A 20,314-nucleotide genomic window follows, 5' to 3' on the forward strand; every position below is an offset into this window, starting at 1 on the left:
CTTGTCAGGAAAACTTGGGAACCCAGTCAACTGCTCCAATGACGGCCATGAAGCCCGGAAGTGACCTGTTTACGGATTTTGGCTCCGTCTTGTGTTGCCGTCGAACAAAAGTTTGGGGACACAAATCCAACCCAACAGGACTCACCAAATACGAGCGCAATGCAGGGGTTGTATAACACTGTACGTACATACTTACGTCGGTACTCCGTAGGTACGATCTACGTCCACGACCCACCGAAAAGCACCGAATAGACTGAAGCCATAAGGCTGTAATTTGTTCCCATTCAAAGATGGAGCACGGTAAAATATGACGGCATGAATGGTAGCTACACAAGAGGATGAGCTCTAGGACCTTCAAATTGTGATTGAAGAGATACGGCGCGTCAGGTTCGAATGAATTTGATTTCAGCCAGACAAATAGAAACCCCCGGGGCGACATTTGGAAATTGTGTCTCGCTCCCTTGTAAATACTATTCCGATCTTGTCAATAATCGTAATAAACCCAGGTATGTTTACAATGACATGTAGTATTTCTCCTCAAGTGGTAAAAAGGTAGTAATCTAATTTTGGGCTTTTTTGTCGTATTCTGAACAAGAAGAGCCAAGACAAACATTGCCACTAATGTGCACCATAAGCGCGAAATCTAAATGGTCAATAATAGGAAGAGCTGTGACCAAATTCCAACAAATGTCATTTATTGGCATAGCTTTCACGATTTAATCTCCTATTACTTGGTTTGCAATAACAAGCTGGAGATTTGAAACGATTGACGCACTTGATCCAAGTGTGTTGCAGGTTGACTGGGCACCTTATCTGTGTACTACATATACTTGAACTTCATAGCATAGAACCACGTCAGCTGATTGTTTTTCGCTAGAGGGCTCTATTTTTGGCCGAGGTTTGACTCTCTTGGCGCGTTACTAAGTCAACAAGTTTTTTTTTTCGTCACGGTTTTGAAAGTAATCAAAATGAGATGAATTGAAAATATTTGCGTATTGTTATTGAACGCAACAAATTGTTTTCTTCAAAGATTAAGCCGATTGAGCCACCTTTCTGAATGAAGTCATTAAATGGAGTCAAGGGTTTTGTGAGCGCTGAGCTTGGGCTCACCAATCATTTTAGAAAAACATACATTGCCATCTGAATTCGGGTCATCTTATTGATCACGATGTTTCTAACATGTAAAATAGATATTAATGATAATTTATCATCGATAACATTAATGAGCCAATAAAAGCTGAATTCCGAAGAGGTACCATACAAGATCGATTGGCTTTGTGGATGTAATCTAATTGAGGAAAAGAGAACCGCAGCAATTATGGCGAACATACAGTGATCCTAACCAACGACATTTCTCCTCAATCATATTAGAAAGGGCACTTGGGGATCGTCGAGGAGCCTTTTTGATAGGAGGAAAATGCACGACCGTGTCGGCCAAGACGAGATTAGAATTCTCAAGAGCCTCAGGCAATTTGACTTGTTACCAAATTCAACATCTGTTGCGAAATGTGAAGTGCAATCTCTCGAGGATTTGAAAGTCAAGTCAGCTTACTCTGTGATCCGTGCACAATTTACCCGGTTCTGAAATGTCGAAAACCAAGCTTACCTGAAAATAAGAGGGTGGAAACGATGAGGCCAAACAAAAACGAAAACCAACTCGAAGAGCTTGTCTCGTGAGGGGTTCTCGACGCGAACAGACCGACACACTCCCATGGTAAGTTTGTCTTTGAAGTCGAATTTCAAAAGTGCCTCTAGGTTCCATGGCTATTTACGCTACGTACATGCCGACTTTCTTAGCTCGGGGATCAAGTGACACGCCCTAATACAAAAATGCCGCCCCCCCCTCCCCGTCTCTTTCCACTTTTCACGCCCAATGAGTGATTTTACACTGAAATTTAAACCTGCGGCGAAGCTGCAAAATTTAGTCAGCATTGAGTCGGACATACCGTAAATAAAGAAAGTTGTTGTATCAGTCGAGAAGAAGCCATGTTTGGCTGTGTCTTTTATGTGTCATAACTGCACATGAATAAATGACCCGTGAGCCGTGAGTATCTATAAAAATGTTTATTCCAGGCCTTGTTCACTTGTTGACAATTGCCTTTCGGGGCCACCCTTCCCGAAGAAAAGCCTGAGAGTCATAAAATCCAGGTTGTGGGTCTTCTGCTGTGCTTTCTTGTCCATGGGTTATGGTCTCTTCATTTCCACTTGGGGGCACTTCTCAAGCCCATTTCTATGGCAAACTTTTGAATTTCCACTGATGAAGCGAACTGGTACGAGATCTACCCATGTAGTAGGTGGACAAGAACTAAATCGTACAGCAAAAAACTTTTGACGCTGACCATAACTTTTTCATCATTCAAGCTTCTGTTCAATCTTGTGTGTGATCCAAGGTATCATCCGTCTCCTGCAAGTTCCTACTGGGCCTACCACCATCGTGAAGAAATCTGGAAACTCCCGAGGTTACTTTGTTCCTAAGAAAAAATCCTAGGTATTCCTGGGGGTCCAGCCGACCATTTTTGGTGACACATCTTGTCTTGTGGATCCTTTTACGAAAAGGTTTATCCTACATTTCTTGCATCTCACGAAGCACACAAATCAAAAATGACTGAATATCTTTTCTGCACATCATGTATTATCGAAAATCTTGTTATTCCCCAGAAAAGAGGATGGATGACAAAATACTCATAAGATGTTCTCAAATTTTGGATTAGTGTCTTCTATGTCCAGGAGGATGTTCCAACGTCAACATTAAGTGGTTCCTGAAAAATGGTAGTTGAAGCAAGGGAAACGAATAAAAATCAAGACATAGTCCAGGGAAATGGGCGGCTTAAAAGGCATGATTCTACTATCAAGAATGAAAGCGTTGGTTTAGAACTGGGTAAGATTCCACAAAATATAAACATATATTTTTCTATTTTCAGGAAGTTTGTTCGTGATGATTGCTTTTGAAATAACTAAAAAATACAGCATTACATGAGAAAAATGAGGTTTTTAATTAGTTGAAGGTTAATTCACAATTGTTCATTTCCTTCCTTAATTTGCAAGGAGAAGCAAAGTAAGGCAAGTTTAGTGGTGCACTATTAACAGCAAATTTGGCGAAAACATGATCTGTTACGGATTCGTAAGTGATTTAATGATTTTCCAGTTTTCTTATATTTACGAGACACTTTCCGAAAATATAACCCCAGACTCAAACACGAAACTGATGAAAGAACACGAGCATTCCTGCAAAGAGTTAGCTATTCACGGTGTTCAAAAATCCCTATCCAGTTTCCAGGGAATTTCCCAAGCACAACTTGGCATTTTTTTACCTCAGAAAATTATGGGGAATAATTTTGATTTTATTGCTTTGTGGAATTCTAGCCCACATAAAAATTTACATACCCCAAAAACATTATAAGAACTAAAATGTTCAAAACCTACTCAATATAATCTAGGAGCAAACTTACTTAGCTCTTGAATACAAATCATTATATCATCTAGTATATCACCGTCACTTGGTAAAATGGGATTTAGTGGTCCAAATTTCATGTCTTTTTGCCCCATGATTTTATATTTATAACGTTTTATAACGTTTTTATAACAGATGGAATTCCATAAAGCAATAAAATCACAATTGTTCCCCACGATTTTCTGAGGTTGAAATATGCCATGTTGTGTTTAGCAATTTCCGTCAAAACTTTAAAGGGTGTTTTTATCACTGTATTACTAACCAGGTTATGGGAGCATTTTCTAGCTTTGAAACATTGTACGAGGATAATTTGATTGTGTTGTCTCATGTTTCGGCGAATTCTTCGAACCCAAATCAAAACTGCATAGTTTCCTTTCAATTTACATATCCACATGTGATGTAGGTATGTACGTAAATTGTAGAATAGCTCACACACCGTGGGTTAAAAACTCGAGTGGTTTGAGCACTTCATAGCAATAAAACCCAATGAATTGGGAGCAATCAATGAAATGGATCTGATCTTCTCGATTCGGTTCTCATCTCTATCTCTCTGTGCTCGTTTTCCCATGACAAGCTTTTAGTGCGTCGTTGCTGGAATCAATTGGAATGATCAAAGTGTTTCGCCAGTTTCAATATGGAGATCCATCTCAAGCTAGAGTAAACAATGTGTCTAAAAGCCAAAGCTTTCCTCGCTTGGCCCCCATTTCCGAGAAACGCATACAAATTGGAGATCTCAATTCAAGTATTAGTCGATAGATCTCGATGCAGATCCAAGGCAACAATTCTCCACAACGTTGGCTACTAACCCTATGGAGAAGTAAACAAACTGTGAAAAAGGACTCAAATCGTTTTAACCTCGGGTGCTACAAGCAAGTTTCCTGACCATCTGACCAACTGACCCCGCTTTCAAAAGAATGGCTTCACACTGTGCACGTTTGGGATATGCAAGCCAACGACATTGGCAGTCACCCTGGTGGTGTCCGATTTATTTTTCATAGTACTCGCGGTCTATCAGCATAATAGAATGGACAAGAAGACGCCAGCCAGCTTTAACAACAACAACAACAACAACAGCCATGAGCTAAGTAAGGTCCAAGGCAGGAGGATATTGTGTGCAAGAGGAAGAGGGAGCACTTTCAAGAAACAATATCGGAAACCGTTATCACAACGATAAGTAAAGGCCCTTAGTAGTGGGAAGCCCGAGCACTCACTGGACGCCCTCTGTTATAGTTTTGGTAAAGAGATGAAAGACAACAAATATCACTTAGACCCCCGACTACAGTGTCACTGGCCAGTCGTACCAGTCGTCGGGACTGACCTCTGATTGGAGCATGATATTTGTATTAGTATCAGTGTTATGAAACACTGAGAAAAAGCGTTTTAAGATCCCTAATCCGTTGGCATGGTTGAGTTGGACCCACTCGTTTCGAGCAGAATCCCATTCCTTTGCTTAACCTCAAAGTGTGGACCTTATTCTGGAGCAACGAGGAAAATTGGAATGCTAAACGAGGTTCCATTATAAGTAAAACATTTTTAAATACGGCTCTATTTGGGCCCATGGCATTAGTATTCATCTTTTGATTGGTCGGCTGGACTAAATGCTTATTAATGCAACAAATCTCATCAACATCCTCTAGTCCCCAGCCATGCATAATTTGGAATTACCCAAAATAATTCAATCTATGTACATGAAGAGCCAGCTGTGTCATATGAGTTCATATTTTCCTCATAAACTCTAAGCAGAAACTTCGCTCAAACTTTGTCAGAAGAATGTCCTCCTCTGGCCAAACAGTTCCGAAAAAGCACCTTGGAGAATGTAGGCTTAAATATATACGCCAGTGAAATATAGTCATATGTCAAGGGTAGTTCGAGGTCGGTGGTGGAAATTAATGAAAATTGTGCCAATTATCTCCCAAGTTCCCGTTTTTTTCGCAAACTCGGCCGCCGTTGTCGTCCTTTGAGCAAACAGTTTAATTTGCCAAATATCCATGTCACTCAGAGGGAAAAACTACCAACCAATCATTCTAATTGCACGCACATCGTATCATTCATAAACATTCAACAAATGCCTACAATACAAAGTAGTTGTGCTTATTTCCATGTTCAAGTATTCGCTATCATGATCTTGTACGTCATTCATTTCTATTTTTGGTAGTGTTTGTATTGATGGATGAAAATTCGACCCTCCCAACCATGGTCTTAGTACAATCAAACTACATTCAACCATGCATTTGATTAAAAAAATATGGTTCATAGTTAGAATCACGAGTTGCTCTGATGGGAGCATCAGTTCGAACCATGACCTCAATTGAAGGCTAGTCGCTCCATTTTTTAGGCTTATGAGCGTTCCAGGTTCTTTTTTCACTCGAGTCATTCGAATAATTGACCACTAGGAATGAAAGCAATGTTGGATCGTTCTTAGATAAGATTAGAGTCACTCGAAAATGAAGAATACAGCCGTCTTTCTAGGATCAAGTCTCCGTCATAAAAGCCAACTGTATTTGACAGGAAGCACCCATGCTACGAGTACCTGATAAAGATTGTCTGGATCAGATTGTCCTACGAACGTACGAGTGTACATGTCCTTGAGTGAGGTAACTCTGGGTCATTTATATTTTTAACCATATAACAACACCTCGAAATACGTTCATACGGTGCATAATATATAGTACATCTTGTATTGGGAATCCACTTACAGTTGACCTGCTATGGATAAGGGAAAAATATCAAAGCTATGTTCCCAAATATTCCTAGCTGTCAAAGGAGCGAGGACGATAATTGAGGACCCGTCCATAAAAACTACAACTAATTCCCGGAACATTCAGATTTTTAGCGTGTCACGCTTGAAACGGGTGGTTTAATTCTATGACTATCCGAGCACGTGTCCACTGTTCGGTCCGAGTTGTGAATTAGAGTGGCAATTTTGCGTGTCTCCGTTGTTCCGATAGGGAATGGGGACTCCATTTTCGAAGAACATGGCATTTCAAGACTTGTTTTTGTACCACTGGAAATGCTGATGGTTATGCTTAGAGATCCTTAGAGTGGGAAATGACCCCAACCTGCCCTGAATGGTTTCATTTGAGCTCTGTTTTCATCTTTCGCAGCCCGCCCATGGGAAACACGTTCAACGGAGAGTTTGACATAACTGGATTTACGGTACGTACTTCTTTTAGGAAGGTCGTTGTTGATGGAACGTTCATCACTCTCTTAGTTAAGAGCTCTGCATTGAATGAGAAGGAGGAAAATGGTTGCATGTTCTTTGGTCTTTGAGGACAACAGGGACAGCCTTACGACCATCGCCACAGCCTCCGCCACAGCCAACGCCACAGCCACAGCCACCACTACCACTACCACTACCTCCACCACCACTACCTCCACCAAGAAAAAACGGAAGGTTCCTCGCCTGTGAATGTTCTTTTTCCATCAAGATAATAAAGGACTAGACATGGACCGCCCATTCCAAGGAAGGATTACCATCAAACCAATCTTACTCTCTCCATAATGTGTTTTATTTTTCCTGTTGAAGGGCCTTCTTTTCTTAATATCATTATTTTCTGCTCGTTTCTGCATCAACGGCAAAATGACCTTTCCGTTTTTCAATTGCTGTGTATTTGTTGCCGACTACAAAAAAGTGATATGCCCGTATTTTACAGTTGCTTTAAATCGCCACCGTTACCCGGACAATCAACAATGTTCAGCATTTTTGAACGGTTTCACTCTCATGCTTCCAAGAAACCTCCACATTCATCATGATCCTATCTACAAAGACACGCTTTTTCCCAAAATTTAAAAACATAAAGGTCGAAGTGGTGGGAGTAATGCATGCAATCCACGCACACAAAGCCTTTAAGTCAACAACCATGCAAAAGCACATGCTTTAATTAGTCAAAAATGATATGGCTCTCTCCGGCCTGCTCGTCCATGACGTTTTTCTTCAAATCAATTGGCCTCGTAGCGTAACTCCACGGACAATCCACCAGCATAGAAGTAGTAAGCCTACAGCTTTTTAGTTTTCTAAGAGAAAATCCAGTCACGGAAAGAGAGAAAAGGCCATCGCTCCATGTTGTCTAGAACTCTCCATGTGCGACCTCGAGGAGGTCGCCATTCCTGACTGGCGTTAAGCATTGGTATTTGGTTGGTTGGTTGGTTGGTTGGAGTGGTTGATGTAATGCATGCCTTTCCAAGCATGGTAGCATGGTAGCGGTTGTCTCAACAATGATAGACTTCCAATGACCTTGTGATTGAAAACCGATGCCATGTGTGCCAACCAGACTGCTTGTATCGAGACCAAACACTCAAAACGCACCAATGCCGTGGAAGATCAAGGCTTTTGGGACTTGAGTCTCATTTTTCACGGACTTTGGTTGAAAATGCATGTTGATTAATGGTGGAGGGACTTGTCAAAAAGCGTAATTTGGTCCAAGCTCTTTCTCTCTCACTGTCTCTCTTTCTCTCTCTCTCTGGTTCCTTTTGAACGCCCAATGGGGGTCACTCTATCATCTACAATGCACACACACGCACACACACGCACACACACGCACACACACGCTCACATACTGCTTGTCCAGCAATGACAATCATTTTTCATCGTGTAGTCAGAGTTGTCGCTCGACTACTCAAGAATACAAGGTTCTGGTGGTTTCCACTACCGCAAAGCTTCATTTGGCGGTCCTCTTCAACCCAAGAGAATAGCAATGGTGAGGGAAAACGGGGGACACGGGGGAAACGCTCACCTGCACACTAGGACTCGTCTCTTGGGCCAGCAGCAGCTTCTGTGGACTAGGTGAGCCGGGGTGACAATTGGTATCGAATAATTACGATTTGGCTCCATTGATTAGAGCGGAAAGTTACTTCACCCGAGAGCTGTCTATAAGCAATGAGTGATTATCCATTGACAAAACTTCCAATTGGCTCGAAAGTTCCTTCAGGTGTCAACCTGGGGAGCGTTACTAATGATATTGATCCCCTAAGAAATGTTGTAACCTTTAGGATTAAAGCATGAACCGTCACAGGCCTCCATATTATACCTCATAGGTAGCATTCATTCAATACAAAACTTTGGGGTTTCATGGATTCATACGTACGTAGATTCATGACAGTCGACACAAGTGTCCCTTTCCCCTTTCCCCGTTGTTGCATTTCTTGCCACCATATTTGGCTGGCAAGCTACCTCCTACCTCTGACTAGTCCTGTGCTGCAATTCCGTCTCCGTCCGTATTTAATTTCCCCTCGTTTCCTTTCTCCACTTGACGCTCGACGCTCGACCCACTCATACAGTACAGTAGGTACGTACATGCAACTTGGAGAGGAGGAACTTTGGAATTTTGCAAATTTCCGTCTAATGAATCCTCAAAATTGGCACACCCGGACAGACTGGATGGTTGGATGGTTGGATGGCTGCTTGCTTGCCACGGAATGATTCGGGTCAACTAGTTGAAAGGGAAATTTGAGAGGAATAATGTTCGATTTAATGCATCTCAAGGGTGCTCATATTTTTCTGGGTTCCAAAGAACACGTCAGAGACCATTATACCGACCGAGCAGGTCGATGCATTCTTGAGAGAGGTTGCAAAACCACCATGGATTAATAAAAAGCACCAGAAACATGAATGGTATTGAATTAAGATGGCAACCAAGCCACAACCAAGTGGAGACCAAAAGGCCTTCATGATGACGTTTGAGCCTCTTTTGGGCACTGACTCGCATTTTCCACCTTGCGGTTTTAACAACGACTGAGAGACCACAAGCCAGCCCGATGCCTTGGCTCCAAAAAGATTGGACCAAGATTTACGTCCCTTCACAGCGGTCCCCACTGTCATTCAATCATGAAAATGAAATTTCATCGGAAACTAGAAGGGTGGTTCATGTTTTTGAATACATGTTTTTTGAACATGTGGAAGCCAAGAAGGTTCACCCTAGCTAGTAGCATAACAAATGTACATGATTGGTTTGAAATTATGGCCAAGGGTCTATTGCATTCGATGACCTTAGCAACCAAGCTGCCACTTAGATTGAGGGTAGACCAAGGTAAGGGAGCAAGTCCAAGAAATTTAGATGAATCTTTCCCCTAGTACCTTGTTTCAGAACATTGAGGGAAACATGAAAAAGTCACCTCTTGTTTCGACATTCAAATAATCCTCTGAAAACTTGTGACTGGAACATGAAGGCCATGAATGTTGGATGTCTTGGCCGGGTAAATCAAGTTCCGTCACGTGTGCTCAACGATGCGATCCAAGGTTCTTATGCGTGGCTGATGATTGGGAATGTCCCGAGGTTGGGAAAGTTTTTCGTTCTTTTTGCCTTCTGTTTTCTCATTGTGGTCTTGATGCACTTGAAGCGCTGCTCAAATCTCTCGCAACCAGCAGGGGTAAGGGAAAAATCCCGTGTGACTCAGCAACTCAAACACGAATGATCACTTTGGAGTGACTACTGTGATGAAGTCAACTAGCTTCAACGTAAGCAATCCTCCGAGCATCGGCCAAGTCATTAGGAGATACGATAACAACATGGGTTGTGCCCCCGGTTCATGTCTGGTTCCATCAATTGCCGTGGGTATGGTCGACCATTTTCATGCTCATTGAATAAGTCGTGATAATGATCCGTTAAAAGGCCAACGTACGCACGCACAGGTGAGGCAGCACATAGCAGTACGAACGTCTCGTCGTGGCTTCCTTGGTTGACCAGCCAACGGAGACAGAGGAGAATCCAGGGTCAATGTTCAGGCCGTTGTACTATTGACCATACTATGGTCAAGGATGTCGCTTGCTTCCCAAGGACGGAACAAATAGGCAAAACCTTTGCCACAACTTGGGGAGCAAGCATAGTTTCTCTCGGGGCTCAAGCGCGTGAACCAGGTTTTTAACTGGATCATTCACGGCTCAGGTCAAGGTTTGTCATTCGATTTGAATGCTTCTTCTTAAGCCGTGGACCCTTTATGGAAGCGGGGAGAGTGAAGAAAGTAAATAAGGCCAGAGTGCGTGCTTGTATTGTAGCTCGGACACGCATACTCTTCGTGCCAGGTGGACAAAGGCTTAGAAGAACTTCGTCAAAGGGATTTGTCCTTCCTTGAAATGGACAATGTAGTATTTCGGTTGTCTTTGTGGCCGTGTTCCTTGGAAATGTCTTTTTTGCGTGGAAACGACTCACACTCGTTAGTTTCTAATTTAAAGGAAGGGACAACTCGCCTTTTTCGTCCCATTTACATACATTAGCAGAATAGATAAAAAGCAAATCCAGGGTGAACTCCCCCCCCCTCCCTTTCCCAACTTGCTTTGAAATCAATCACGCAATACAGACAAAAAGTCCTTTTCTTCCACTTTTCAAGAGGTTCCAATCTCCGAAAGTGTTCGTTCCCCTTCTAATCCCAAATCAACGATACACCCCTTGCCCTAATGGAACCGTGCCAGTCATAATTACACGGCTCTTCATTGGGACTCTGTGGGCCCGTGGCTGCTCGGGATAAAGTTCGAGAAAGAAGAGCGAGAGCAAAAGAATAGAAAGAAAGTTTGTCCCCTCTGCCCCGACACACGTCCCCCCTGTTCCAAGAGCTTTTTGTGTCCCAATCTTCTTTAGATCAAGATGGATTGGAATCGATTTTGTTCAAGTTCTTCAAGTTTTTTTACTCCTCTCTCTCTCTATCCTCTTTTCTCCTGTACCTCCTCACTCACATACCTCAACTCAAACCAGCCACACAAAGAGAGGTGAGGGAAATCCAAAAGATGCAATGAACAATCCAGAATCAAGAGTGGGCCTCGGAATTTGGGCACGAATGCTCGTGTCAGTCTCGGTGGGATTCTGTGAGTTGTTCCGTGCTAAACAAACTCATAGACAAATAATGTATCGGTCGCATTCCAGGTGATATCGGAACCGATGCATTTTCCCACGTGACGCTGGCTTGAAAATCGATAGCATTGAGGGACAAGACTTTGTGAAAGTCTCGGGGGGATTGAGGTGCCCCACTGTCCCGCAGAAGAATAAATCTTGAGAGGTCGGTTCAATACAACTCAATGCCGAAGAAATTTGGAAGATTTAGGTATCAAAGCTCTGGGTTTGAAGTGTAGTAGAATGTACTCTCTTACACCCCTGGTTTTGACTTTGTTGATCCCTTGGAATTGGATCGCTTTTCAAGCCCAAAGAAGGAGAGAGAGAGAGACAAGTGAGTATCTGGGTATCTTGGTCTTGGATTCTGGATCGCCGAGAGCAGGCATCCTTTTCCAATAGTGTGCCATTTTAAAATGGTCTCTTTTTGTTGCCGATAATGTTGCAGCTTCCCGGAATCCAGAGGAGGGAGACAAGTCGAATTGAAGGGAATCGTTTAGTTTTCAGCTGAATAGACAATCCCACCTTGACATGGACCACTTTCATCGAACTCTCTCCTAAAGAAGTTACTCGCCCTCCCCTGCTGTACGGCCAAGGCGGATGCCCCCCCTCTCCTAAATAAGCCAACCAAAACGCCAATAAAGATAACTGATTGGTTATTTTTGTTTTATGACAGACGAAATTGCTTTCAGATCGCTCACACTTTGCTTGTTTCAAGCCTGCGGGGAGGATTTGTAAACCTAATGAGATGATGAGCATGGACGTCATCCAAAGTGCAGTCAGTGCTGATAGTAGATACAAATCTGACACAAGCCTTATAGCTTGAGTAATGGAGAACTTGCTACGACTCAAGGGAAACGAATGATTTCCTTCCTTTCGCTCCATACCATACGGACATGTGAACCCTTATCTAACATTCGTCATCCATCTTCTGGACCACAAACAGGTGTGTGCAAAACTTGTCAGAAATCTTCTCAGCTCTCAATGCTGATGCACTTGACTATGAATTGCCATTGGATCCAATGCTGAAAGGCCTCAAGACAAATGACTCGTTTCCATTTTGCACTCCTACTTCGGCAAACACTCGCTCGGTCTTTCAGTCACTCTCTGAGAGGCTGAGTGAGAGAGAGAGTGAGTGAGTGAGCATCAGAGGCTCAAAGGATGTCTCTTGGATTCGCGAACACGCGAATTGACACAAAAGGTGATATCTCGGTCAAAGCCACTTTCTTCGGGAAGACACTCCATTCATTTCTTGCCAAAAAAATGCGAAGATACTCACTTTCTCGACCAAGATCTTTCCCAGCCCCTTTCCCGCAAGAAACTAAATAATAGATGTTGCCGTGGCTCGTTAAAATTTATTTGAAAGCAATCCGAACAGACTACAAGGATTGTTAATGAACAGGGCAAACTACGTAGGCCTTCGCATGAAATGGTGTACATTTTCATTGCCATCAAACCATCCACGGATAAAGACGAAGAGCCTGGCTCACTTCACAAGATTTTACGAGTCCACAAGCTGATGCCGTTTTTTTAGAGTCTCTTGGGGAGCTTCTCAGGGACAGATAAGGCTGCTTTGAACTCGACGAGCATCTAGGAACGGGCTCAAAATTGCAGCTTGAAAGCATTCCAAAGGTCCAATTCGATTGATGTCTCGTCCTCTTCTACCGCCGCAGAGGCATCATAAGGCCCCATGCAAATGGTCCTTTTTTTCCAGACAAAGAAGAACAATTCAGTTTATAAGGCAATCACGTCTACGAAACTTGATGCGGTTCATGGGATAAGGCGTTTGATCAATCGAATTCTCAGAAAGACTGGCAAAGCACCCCACCCCTAAACAACCTTAGCAAGGCAGACCCATTGGATGGATCGATCCCGTCAAGCATTGTCCACTTCAAGATGGGCGTGGGTACTTTTAAGTCAGATCTTGTTTAGATTCCAAGCATCCAATGCCGAAGAAGCCGGACGTGTTGTCGCTCCTCTCCCAGCAGAAGACAGTACAAGCAAGAGCTGAGTCTGGAAGTGTGCAATTTTTGCTCATTTTCTAGAGAGCCTCGAGTTATTTATGACGTGTTGGAGCCTCTTCACTTTGGATGTTGTCCATGGGGCAAGTGCCAGACCCTGACAATGGCTCATTCTAGTGGCAATGTCGCTATTTGGAAGTACATAGCGTACTTCCTGCACGGTCGGTTTAGGGCTCCTTGTCGCACTCAGTCACACTCCGAATGATTGGCAGGAGATCGACATGACGGAAGCGACCAGGCGGCCAATATGCTCGACAATGAGGCCTGTGACTAGAATTTGGCCATCTCTCCTAGCCTAAGCAGGTCCCACCATGGCATATGAAGTTGTTCCTGACCTGTCAAGATCTACTATACAAAGACCCCTGGCCGCCGTCACAATGCATTTGTCACACGGACCGACTGGCACAAGTGGCACTAGTTCGTGCCTGTTTGACCCCTCCGTACTCACGGCTGTTTCCTTGTCGCCTTGAGCGCATCAAGGGAACCATTTGTTCCGGGACCGGAGCTATTTAGTTCCACTACCTGACGATACCAACGGCTTGAGCGTGTCGTCGACAATCAAAGCACGTCTTGCTTGAGATCGTAAAACCGAGAGTTTTGCAAATCTCTTTTACTTACGACGAGACTCGAAATTGCAATGTCCGATTGGGTTCACAATTTCATTGTGGAAACGAGCTCCGATAAACTTGGAACCCATCCCAGAAAGGCCAATTTGGACAGTTTCAAAAACGCAGTGTGATCAAATCGCTTTTTTGTTCCTTTCCCCCAAGACTTTGTGGGAAATCTGGACGCACCAAGGTGGTCAAGGAAAAACATCGAAGTGACGCGAACGAGTTTTTGTCTGGAGACAAGGTTGATCACCAAATCGTAATGGAACTTTGGAAGTTGTTCCACCTCAGTTGAACGAGATTCTCGTCCCTCCGCAAGGAAAAGCGTGGTCGAGCCGGACCACGCTCCTTGTTTGGACCATGTTCAGGGAGGATTTCTTTGGTGGACCAAGTTTGGAACGAACATGTGGGTCCGAAGTCTATAACCATTCGAGGCCGTAAGATGAATGGAGTTTGTGGTTAATCCAGCGGACGGTGAGGATTTTGCAAAATCCGCTCGCTCTCATCTTGCCATGAAACACAAGCAAAAGGCCAACTGACCTTAGGCCCTTCAGTCTTTCCAGGGAGTGAACACAAAACAACTTGAGTATTTCTATTGAAATGGTCATTATATGGCACCAACCCTTCCTCGGACATTTCAATACTCCGTACTCGCTCAAGATTCTGTAGAAAACTCGTTAAAGTTTGACTCAGTCATGTACGTATGGTCTACTGGCTTGACGCGGCATATTTTGTTACAAGTGAGTAGTAACCTTTCATCAGGCTCTTGTGTTATCAATTGATCTTGCATGGTTATTTGCTCAGCTAGCTAGCCAGCCAGTCACATCATTTGAAGCCGTTTGTACTTCCCTTCACAAATGAACGATTACATTTACATACATACCCTAGCTACTACCTACGTACTACATATATATATCGGATTACGTTTCCCTTGAATCACCATCACATAGGATGGATGATCTTTCCATTGGTTCTCGGCCAAACCCAAGTGCCTTGCTTACTAACAGTTCTTTGAAAGCCCCTTTGAGCCACGATCAATTATGTATTTTAGGAACAATCCGACTTACAGCTTGATGAGCGTGATAATGCGTCTGAATATTGCAAGTAACGAGCCAAACTCATTGATTGTAAGAATAATGAGCAATTAAGAGGGCGAAGACTGACCCTAGACTGAAGAAAATGTCCAATAATGAAATCCTATCAAAGTAGGCTTTGTATTCCTTAAATGGGTGTTTCTTGGGCTGCATTTTGCCCGTTTCAAGGCTGAGCCATGCAATACCTTTTTCGAAGATGAATTGATCTTTTTTGAAGATGAATGATCCATTATTTACGCACATGATGAATCGTCAAGGTAGACAAGAAATTGACAAGATGTTGCCAAAGTATAAAAGAATTCCAACAGTTTGAATACACCATTCTTTCTTTTGCACGTTCAACTCCTTCGATCACTCTCTCACTAGCAGTGCCAAAGTTATGAAACTTTTCCAAGATTAAACCAGGTTCCTCGTTTGTTTTGGGAAAAACAGTTTCTATTTTTCTCGGCCTTTGTCGAGGAATGCACAATTACAGATCCACCTTAGTCTTTGGAATAGGTTGCCGGGGTCTAGATTGTACATACATGAAGTTGGAGATTAAATCACAGAGTGACCTCAACCCAATTGCAGCAACTCAAGCGTCAAAGCAAGCTAAGATGCCAAAGGAACGGACGGATTCCTCCTTTTGGGCCAGCAAATTTTGCCATGAGTAATCTATCTAACGATGGCTTTGTTTGTTCTGTGCTCCTTGAAGTGGACCCCGGTTGGATGGCTGGGACCATGTGCCCGTTGGTAAAAGCTGGCTTGGACTTCCTGCCTCCCACACACCCACCCATCCGAGTGTACGAGTGCACGGACGGACAATGTAGATCCGACTAGAGTGTTGGCACAGCTTTTAGTTATACTATCCAATTTGGTCCCTCTGTCAACAACTGGAACATGCAGATTGGCGTGAAGACGAAAAATTGATTGTATTTCCGTCCACACTATGATTAGCCTTGAATTCACTCAAGCGACTGGTCACGATATCTTTTGGCCTCAGCTTTGATTGCCTTGGGCCATGGACGGGGCCTAAGTGTTATCTATTTTTCGATCAAAAAGGCTGACCCGAATTCGGTTGAAGCCGCCAAGACAACCAAGACCGGGTTTGGGACAAGTCCTATCTTGTCCCGGATATTTCAAGCCATTACCAACCAACCGACCAACCAACCAACAACGCTCCTCACTTACTTATATATACAGGCTGAGTACACGAAGTGTTCACCACTGTCTTCTCTCACCAGAGGGCATTAGGATCGACATGAGCTTGTGAAAGATGCAACTCGATGATGTTTACGGTTGAGCAAATTCCACCGTCCGTTAGGCCACATGCCATGCAGTGGACATTTGGATCAACGTGATGTATTTCGCGACTGACAACGCTTACCTAAAAATAAAGGCAACAACAACATAGTTCTCTTTCTGCAACAAAAACCAATGTCTACGTTTTGTATTAGGCGGGCAATTCCAAATATGAAAGGATAACATGTTTGTAAGAGACAAAAAAATGAGCTCAACGTGGAGTTGTCAGACTTGGTAATGAGATCTCAGGTCTCGAGGGAGAAATACAACCAAAAGGAGCTTATCTCTTCGTAGCGTGTTCTGGCAGATAGTAGTAGCTCCATGCACAAGGCCGTTTTGCAACCATGTGGCAGGAACTTCATTCATTCCCCAAAGCTTACCAACAAGCATGACAATGTCCAGAATCCAGATGGGTGATGATGATACTGCAATATCAAACTTTGTTCTCGTTCTACGTACAGTGTAGGTATGCACGGTGCCTAGCGCACATACAGTAAGTGTGTACGAAGGTAAGTGAAGATCTGTTAGAGGTTTTTTTTTCGCACATGGGAAGTGCCCACGGCATCACAAATCCTTGTTTGCATTTATTCCAGATTCGAAATTTCGAGACAAAATGGGCGGGTAATTAAAAAAATGCTACAACAATTTTTCGGTTTTTCGGTGTTGGCACATTTTCGAAAAAAACAAAAAGCAGATTTTTTTTTTTCGAAAATCTTTCTTTCTTTTTAAAGTCTATTGTGTACGAAAGGTACTCTTCCAGTGATAAAAACTACGGATGGTCAATAATTTTGGGTTATTTAGAAGATTATGGAATGTTTCTGAAGGAGTCCTTGGGGGTCGAATAGAACGCATCCTATTCAATAACATACATGACTTTTAAAAGTTGGCCCAAAATGCATCCGAGTCTCGCTCAAAATCATGCAGACACGGTCGCAAATGAAGAAAATATCAAGATATTCACAAACCAGCTCATGCGGCGCTCGTTTTTAGATGAGAAGCTCTCATGGATCGCTCTCCTCGAGTATCATGGGATAATGTTTTGGATCTCCCCTGGGACTGGGGCTCTTTTCCTCCACATATTCATGTGGATATCTCTCCTCATTGTCGAGATTTTTTGCAGGGGAAGGAGACCACGAAAGGAAGTAATAGACAACCCACCGACCAAACGACCGACCGCACACAGCGCCTCCAAGATACCGGACTTGTCACAACAAAAGCGAGTCAACATCCATCAGGATTTGGAAAGCTCGACATCTAAATTCCATCAATTCATTCCGTCTCAACAAGAGCTACCAACAACGACGACGACGATGACGACGATGAGCCGTCCCTGCCCTTTTCTCTCTCTTACGTTCTCTTGGACCGCATCGGATAGTAAGTAGCAGGTCAGATAAGGTGAGGCCATCGTCCAGATTCTGGACCATTATAATGCTCCACACACACCCCTCCCCCTCCCTCTCTCCCTCCCTTTCCGTCACAAACAAAGAGCGTCAATACCGCAGATCTGCTGAGTGATAGAGGGAGATGGGAAGAATCAAGAATCAGCTGATAGACTGGGCTTGAGTCAACATAAAATGTCTTCCTTCTCCAGCTCCGTCATTGAAATGGATCGACCCGAAGATGCCGTCAATGTGTCTGCGTTACATCTCACTTTATCAAGGGCCCGCCAAAGAGATTTCAAGGCTTTGGAGGGGGGGGGGGGTCATTCCGATGGGCAGCGCCGTCTAGCTGGAGCATTTGGTTTTGAGTTCTGATCCTGTTCCAGTATTTTGGGGCGTGATGGAGTGGCCGATGCAAAGTGGTTTTCCCACTCAGTTATATTGAATGTCCTTTGGGTGCTTTGACAATGTCCTTCAAGGATCACATTCCAGCCAACATCACCAATGGGCTAGCCGAGCAAGCAACCAACACCCTCAAGCTAGTGGACCATCTTGGCCCGAATCTTGGAACTTGGTGGGGAAAGATCAAATTTCACACATCCAGTTGCAAATTATAGAAATCTGCACTAGAACTCTGATAAAGGAGTAAACTCGGTTTCAATCCATTCTTCGCTTTTCAAGTCCAAGGTGGTCAGTCATACTGACTTATTTCCTTATTTCAGGGTTATTCACCTCCCGAAACCTTGGCGAGTACTCACTCCATTGGCATTGGAAAATTCTCCCGAGCCTTGTGTGGACTGTGGACTTAATTTATTCTGGCAGGATCTCCATTGACCCTGCTGGGTCAGTCGGTGGGTCAACTCATACAAAAGCCAGACATTGTCATGGATATCAGTGAATGTTTCTGTATTCTAATGGAACTTAGACATGTTTTGAATGTCAATACTCGACACGCGCTAATGCTTGTTCGACCTCCTCTGTCTCTTTTTTCTCTTCCTTTTTTCTTCTCTCTCTCTCTCTCTTTTCCCCTCTTGTATTTATGAAAAGATATATTCATTCAAGTTGATCCATTATCTCGAGAAGAGGATCTTATGTAAATAGAATGCCAATAAGGAAAGGAAATGATCCACGGTGCAGATTTTTCTCCCTCCATCTTGAAACGCCCAAAATGCAAAATGTATCTACGAAGTTCTTTCAATCCCAGATTGATAACATTGCTGTTCTTTCCCCCTGGAAATCCCATGTTATAGATAGATAGATAGATAGATAGATAGATTTCAGGAACACTTTGATCATGATTGGATAATGTCGGCATTTAATCTTTGATGAAAATTCATTTTGAATTATCTGCGAGAGAGGGCATTAAAAGTAAGGTTAGCTATTCCAATCCCATCTTGTACCCTCTCAGACCGTGATCAGCCTTTCGCTTTCTGTTTGGACCGTGTCTGCTGGTCTCATAAAAGCACGAGATTAGTTCCTTTAAAATTCACTTTTCCTCATCGGGCCATATCAAATCCAGAGCCATTGCCGATAAGACTTCCATCGTACTCTGATGCAATTTTCACTGCCGAAAAACCGTGCTCTCCGAAATGAACCCTGTTTTAAAGTCGCCTTTTCGTGTACTTAATCATGATCCGTGATATCTAATATGATGGATTACCGTTCCACTCGCTGTTTCCAAAATCCGGAACACATTCCCACGGCTTATCAAAGCGACTCGCGTAATTCATCTTCCTCACTCACTTTCAAACTGGGACGAATAAAAAAAGGACTGAAGGAGGGATGTGCCTGGATTTGTGGAAATGCCCACTTGTTCCATGGAACGAACTCTGGACCCGTTTGAACGAGGACGGTAGAAAAAAAGGGCTGAAAAGTACGATTTCTTGTTCGACTATGCCTATACGTACAGTGCGTGAAGTCAGTAATCTTAGGAATCTCTTGGGACCACCAAGGAAGGCCTTGTTTGAGGTCCTTGAGCTAGCGAATCGGGACCGATTGGATCGAGTGATTATTGAACGAACCCTGAGCCTCGAGCATGACACTCTTGTAACTGACTGGCTATAAGGGACTTGATCAAAGCCATGAGAAAGTCCTTCGCCGTAAGATTAGTAAAATGTACGTACGTAGTTATTGATTTAATGGCCCAAATCCTGTCCCACGAATCATATTGCCGTTTACGACAGTCCTTGAAGAAGTCATGTAAGTGTTTAGTCAGGTGCTCATTATTTGTTAAGTGGCGACTTCCTTGGTTCACGTTCAATCGTTCATTTATACAGGGCGCCTTTCTTGTACTGAAATAAGGATTTAGTATTTGGGAGACCATTTTAGTATGTCCCAACATTCATGTGAAAGGAAGATATTACACAGAGCTAACTAACCATCCTTGAACGGAATGAAGAGAAGTGGGTTTCTCGTGACTAAAATATTGATACATAAGTTATGGTATTCCTCCTCCATTTTGAGGTTATTTTTAGTGGTGACCTTTTTAGTACCCATGAAAATGATTCGATGGTGTCAGCGAGGATTCCCGGCCCAATCCATTCTAAAATATTTTCCTAGTGCTCCAAATTGTTGAGCCAAGTTCGAAATGTGGGCGGGAATACGGCAAAAAGCCTGGCTGACATTTACGCCTATTTTCCTCAATTGAAACTTCGTCAATCGTC

The 20,314-nt window shown here is 43.3% G+C and overlaps 1 protein-coding gene across 2 annotated transcripts in view; it reads right to left on the minus strand.

Moving 5' to 3' along the window:
- LOC131890918 (cell adhesion molecule 2-like) overlaps positions 1-20,314 on the minus strand; it is a 61,385-nt gene that overhangs the window by 34,616 nt on the left and 6,455 nt on the right. Inside the window, exon 1 of one of the 2 annotated variants that reach the window (XM_059240372.1) lies at positions 19,312-19,401. The exons of the other annotated variant lie outside the window; for it this stretch is intronic. Coding sequence (XP_059096355.1) covers positions 19,312-19,381 — 70 coding nt within the window. The 5' untranslated portion in view covers positions 19,382-19,401. Of the gene's footprint in view, positions 1-19,311; positions 19,402-20,314 lie in introns of those variants that run through there. 2 annotated transcript variants of the gene reach the window in all.

The sequence above is a fragment of the Tigriopus californicus genome, chromosome 11 (genome assembly GCF_007210705.1).
Source record: "Tigriopus californicus strain San Diego chromosome 11, Tcal_SD_v2.1, whole genome shotgun sequence".
Taxonomy (NCBI): Eukaryota; Metazoa; Arthropoda; class Copepoda; order Harpacticoida; family Harpacticidae; genus Tigriopus; species Tigriopus californicus.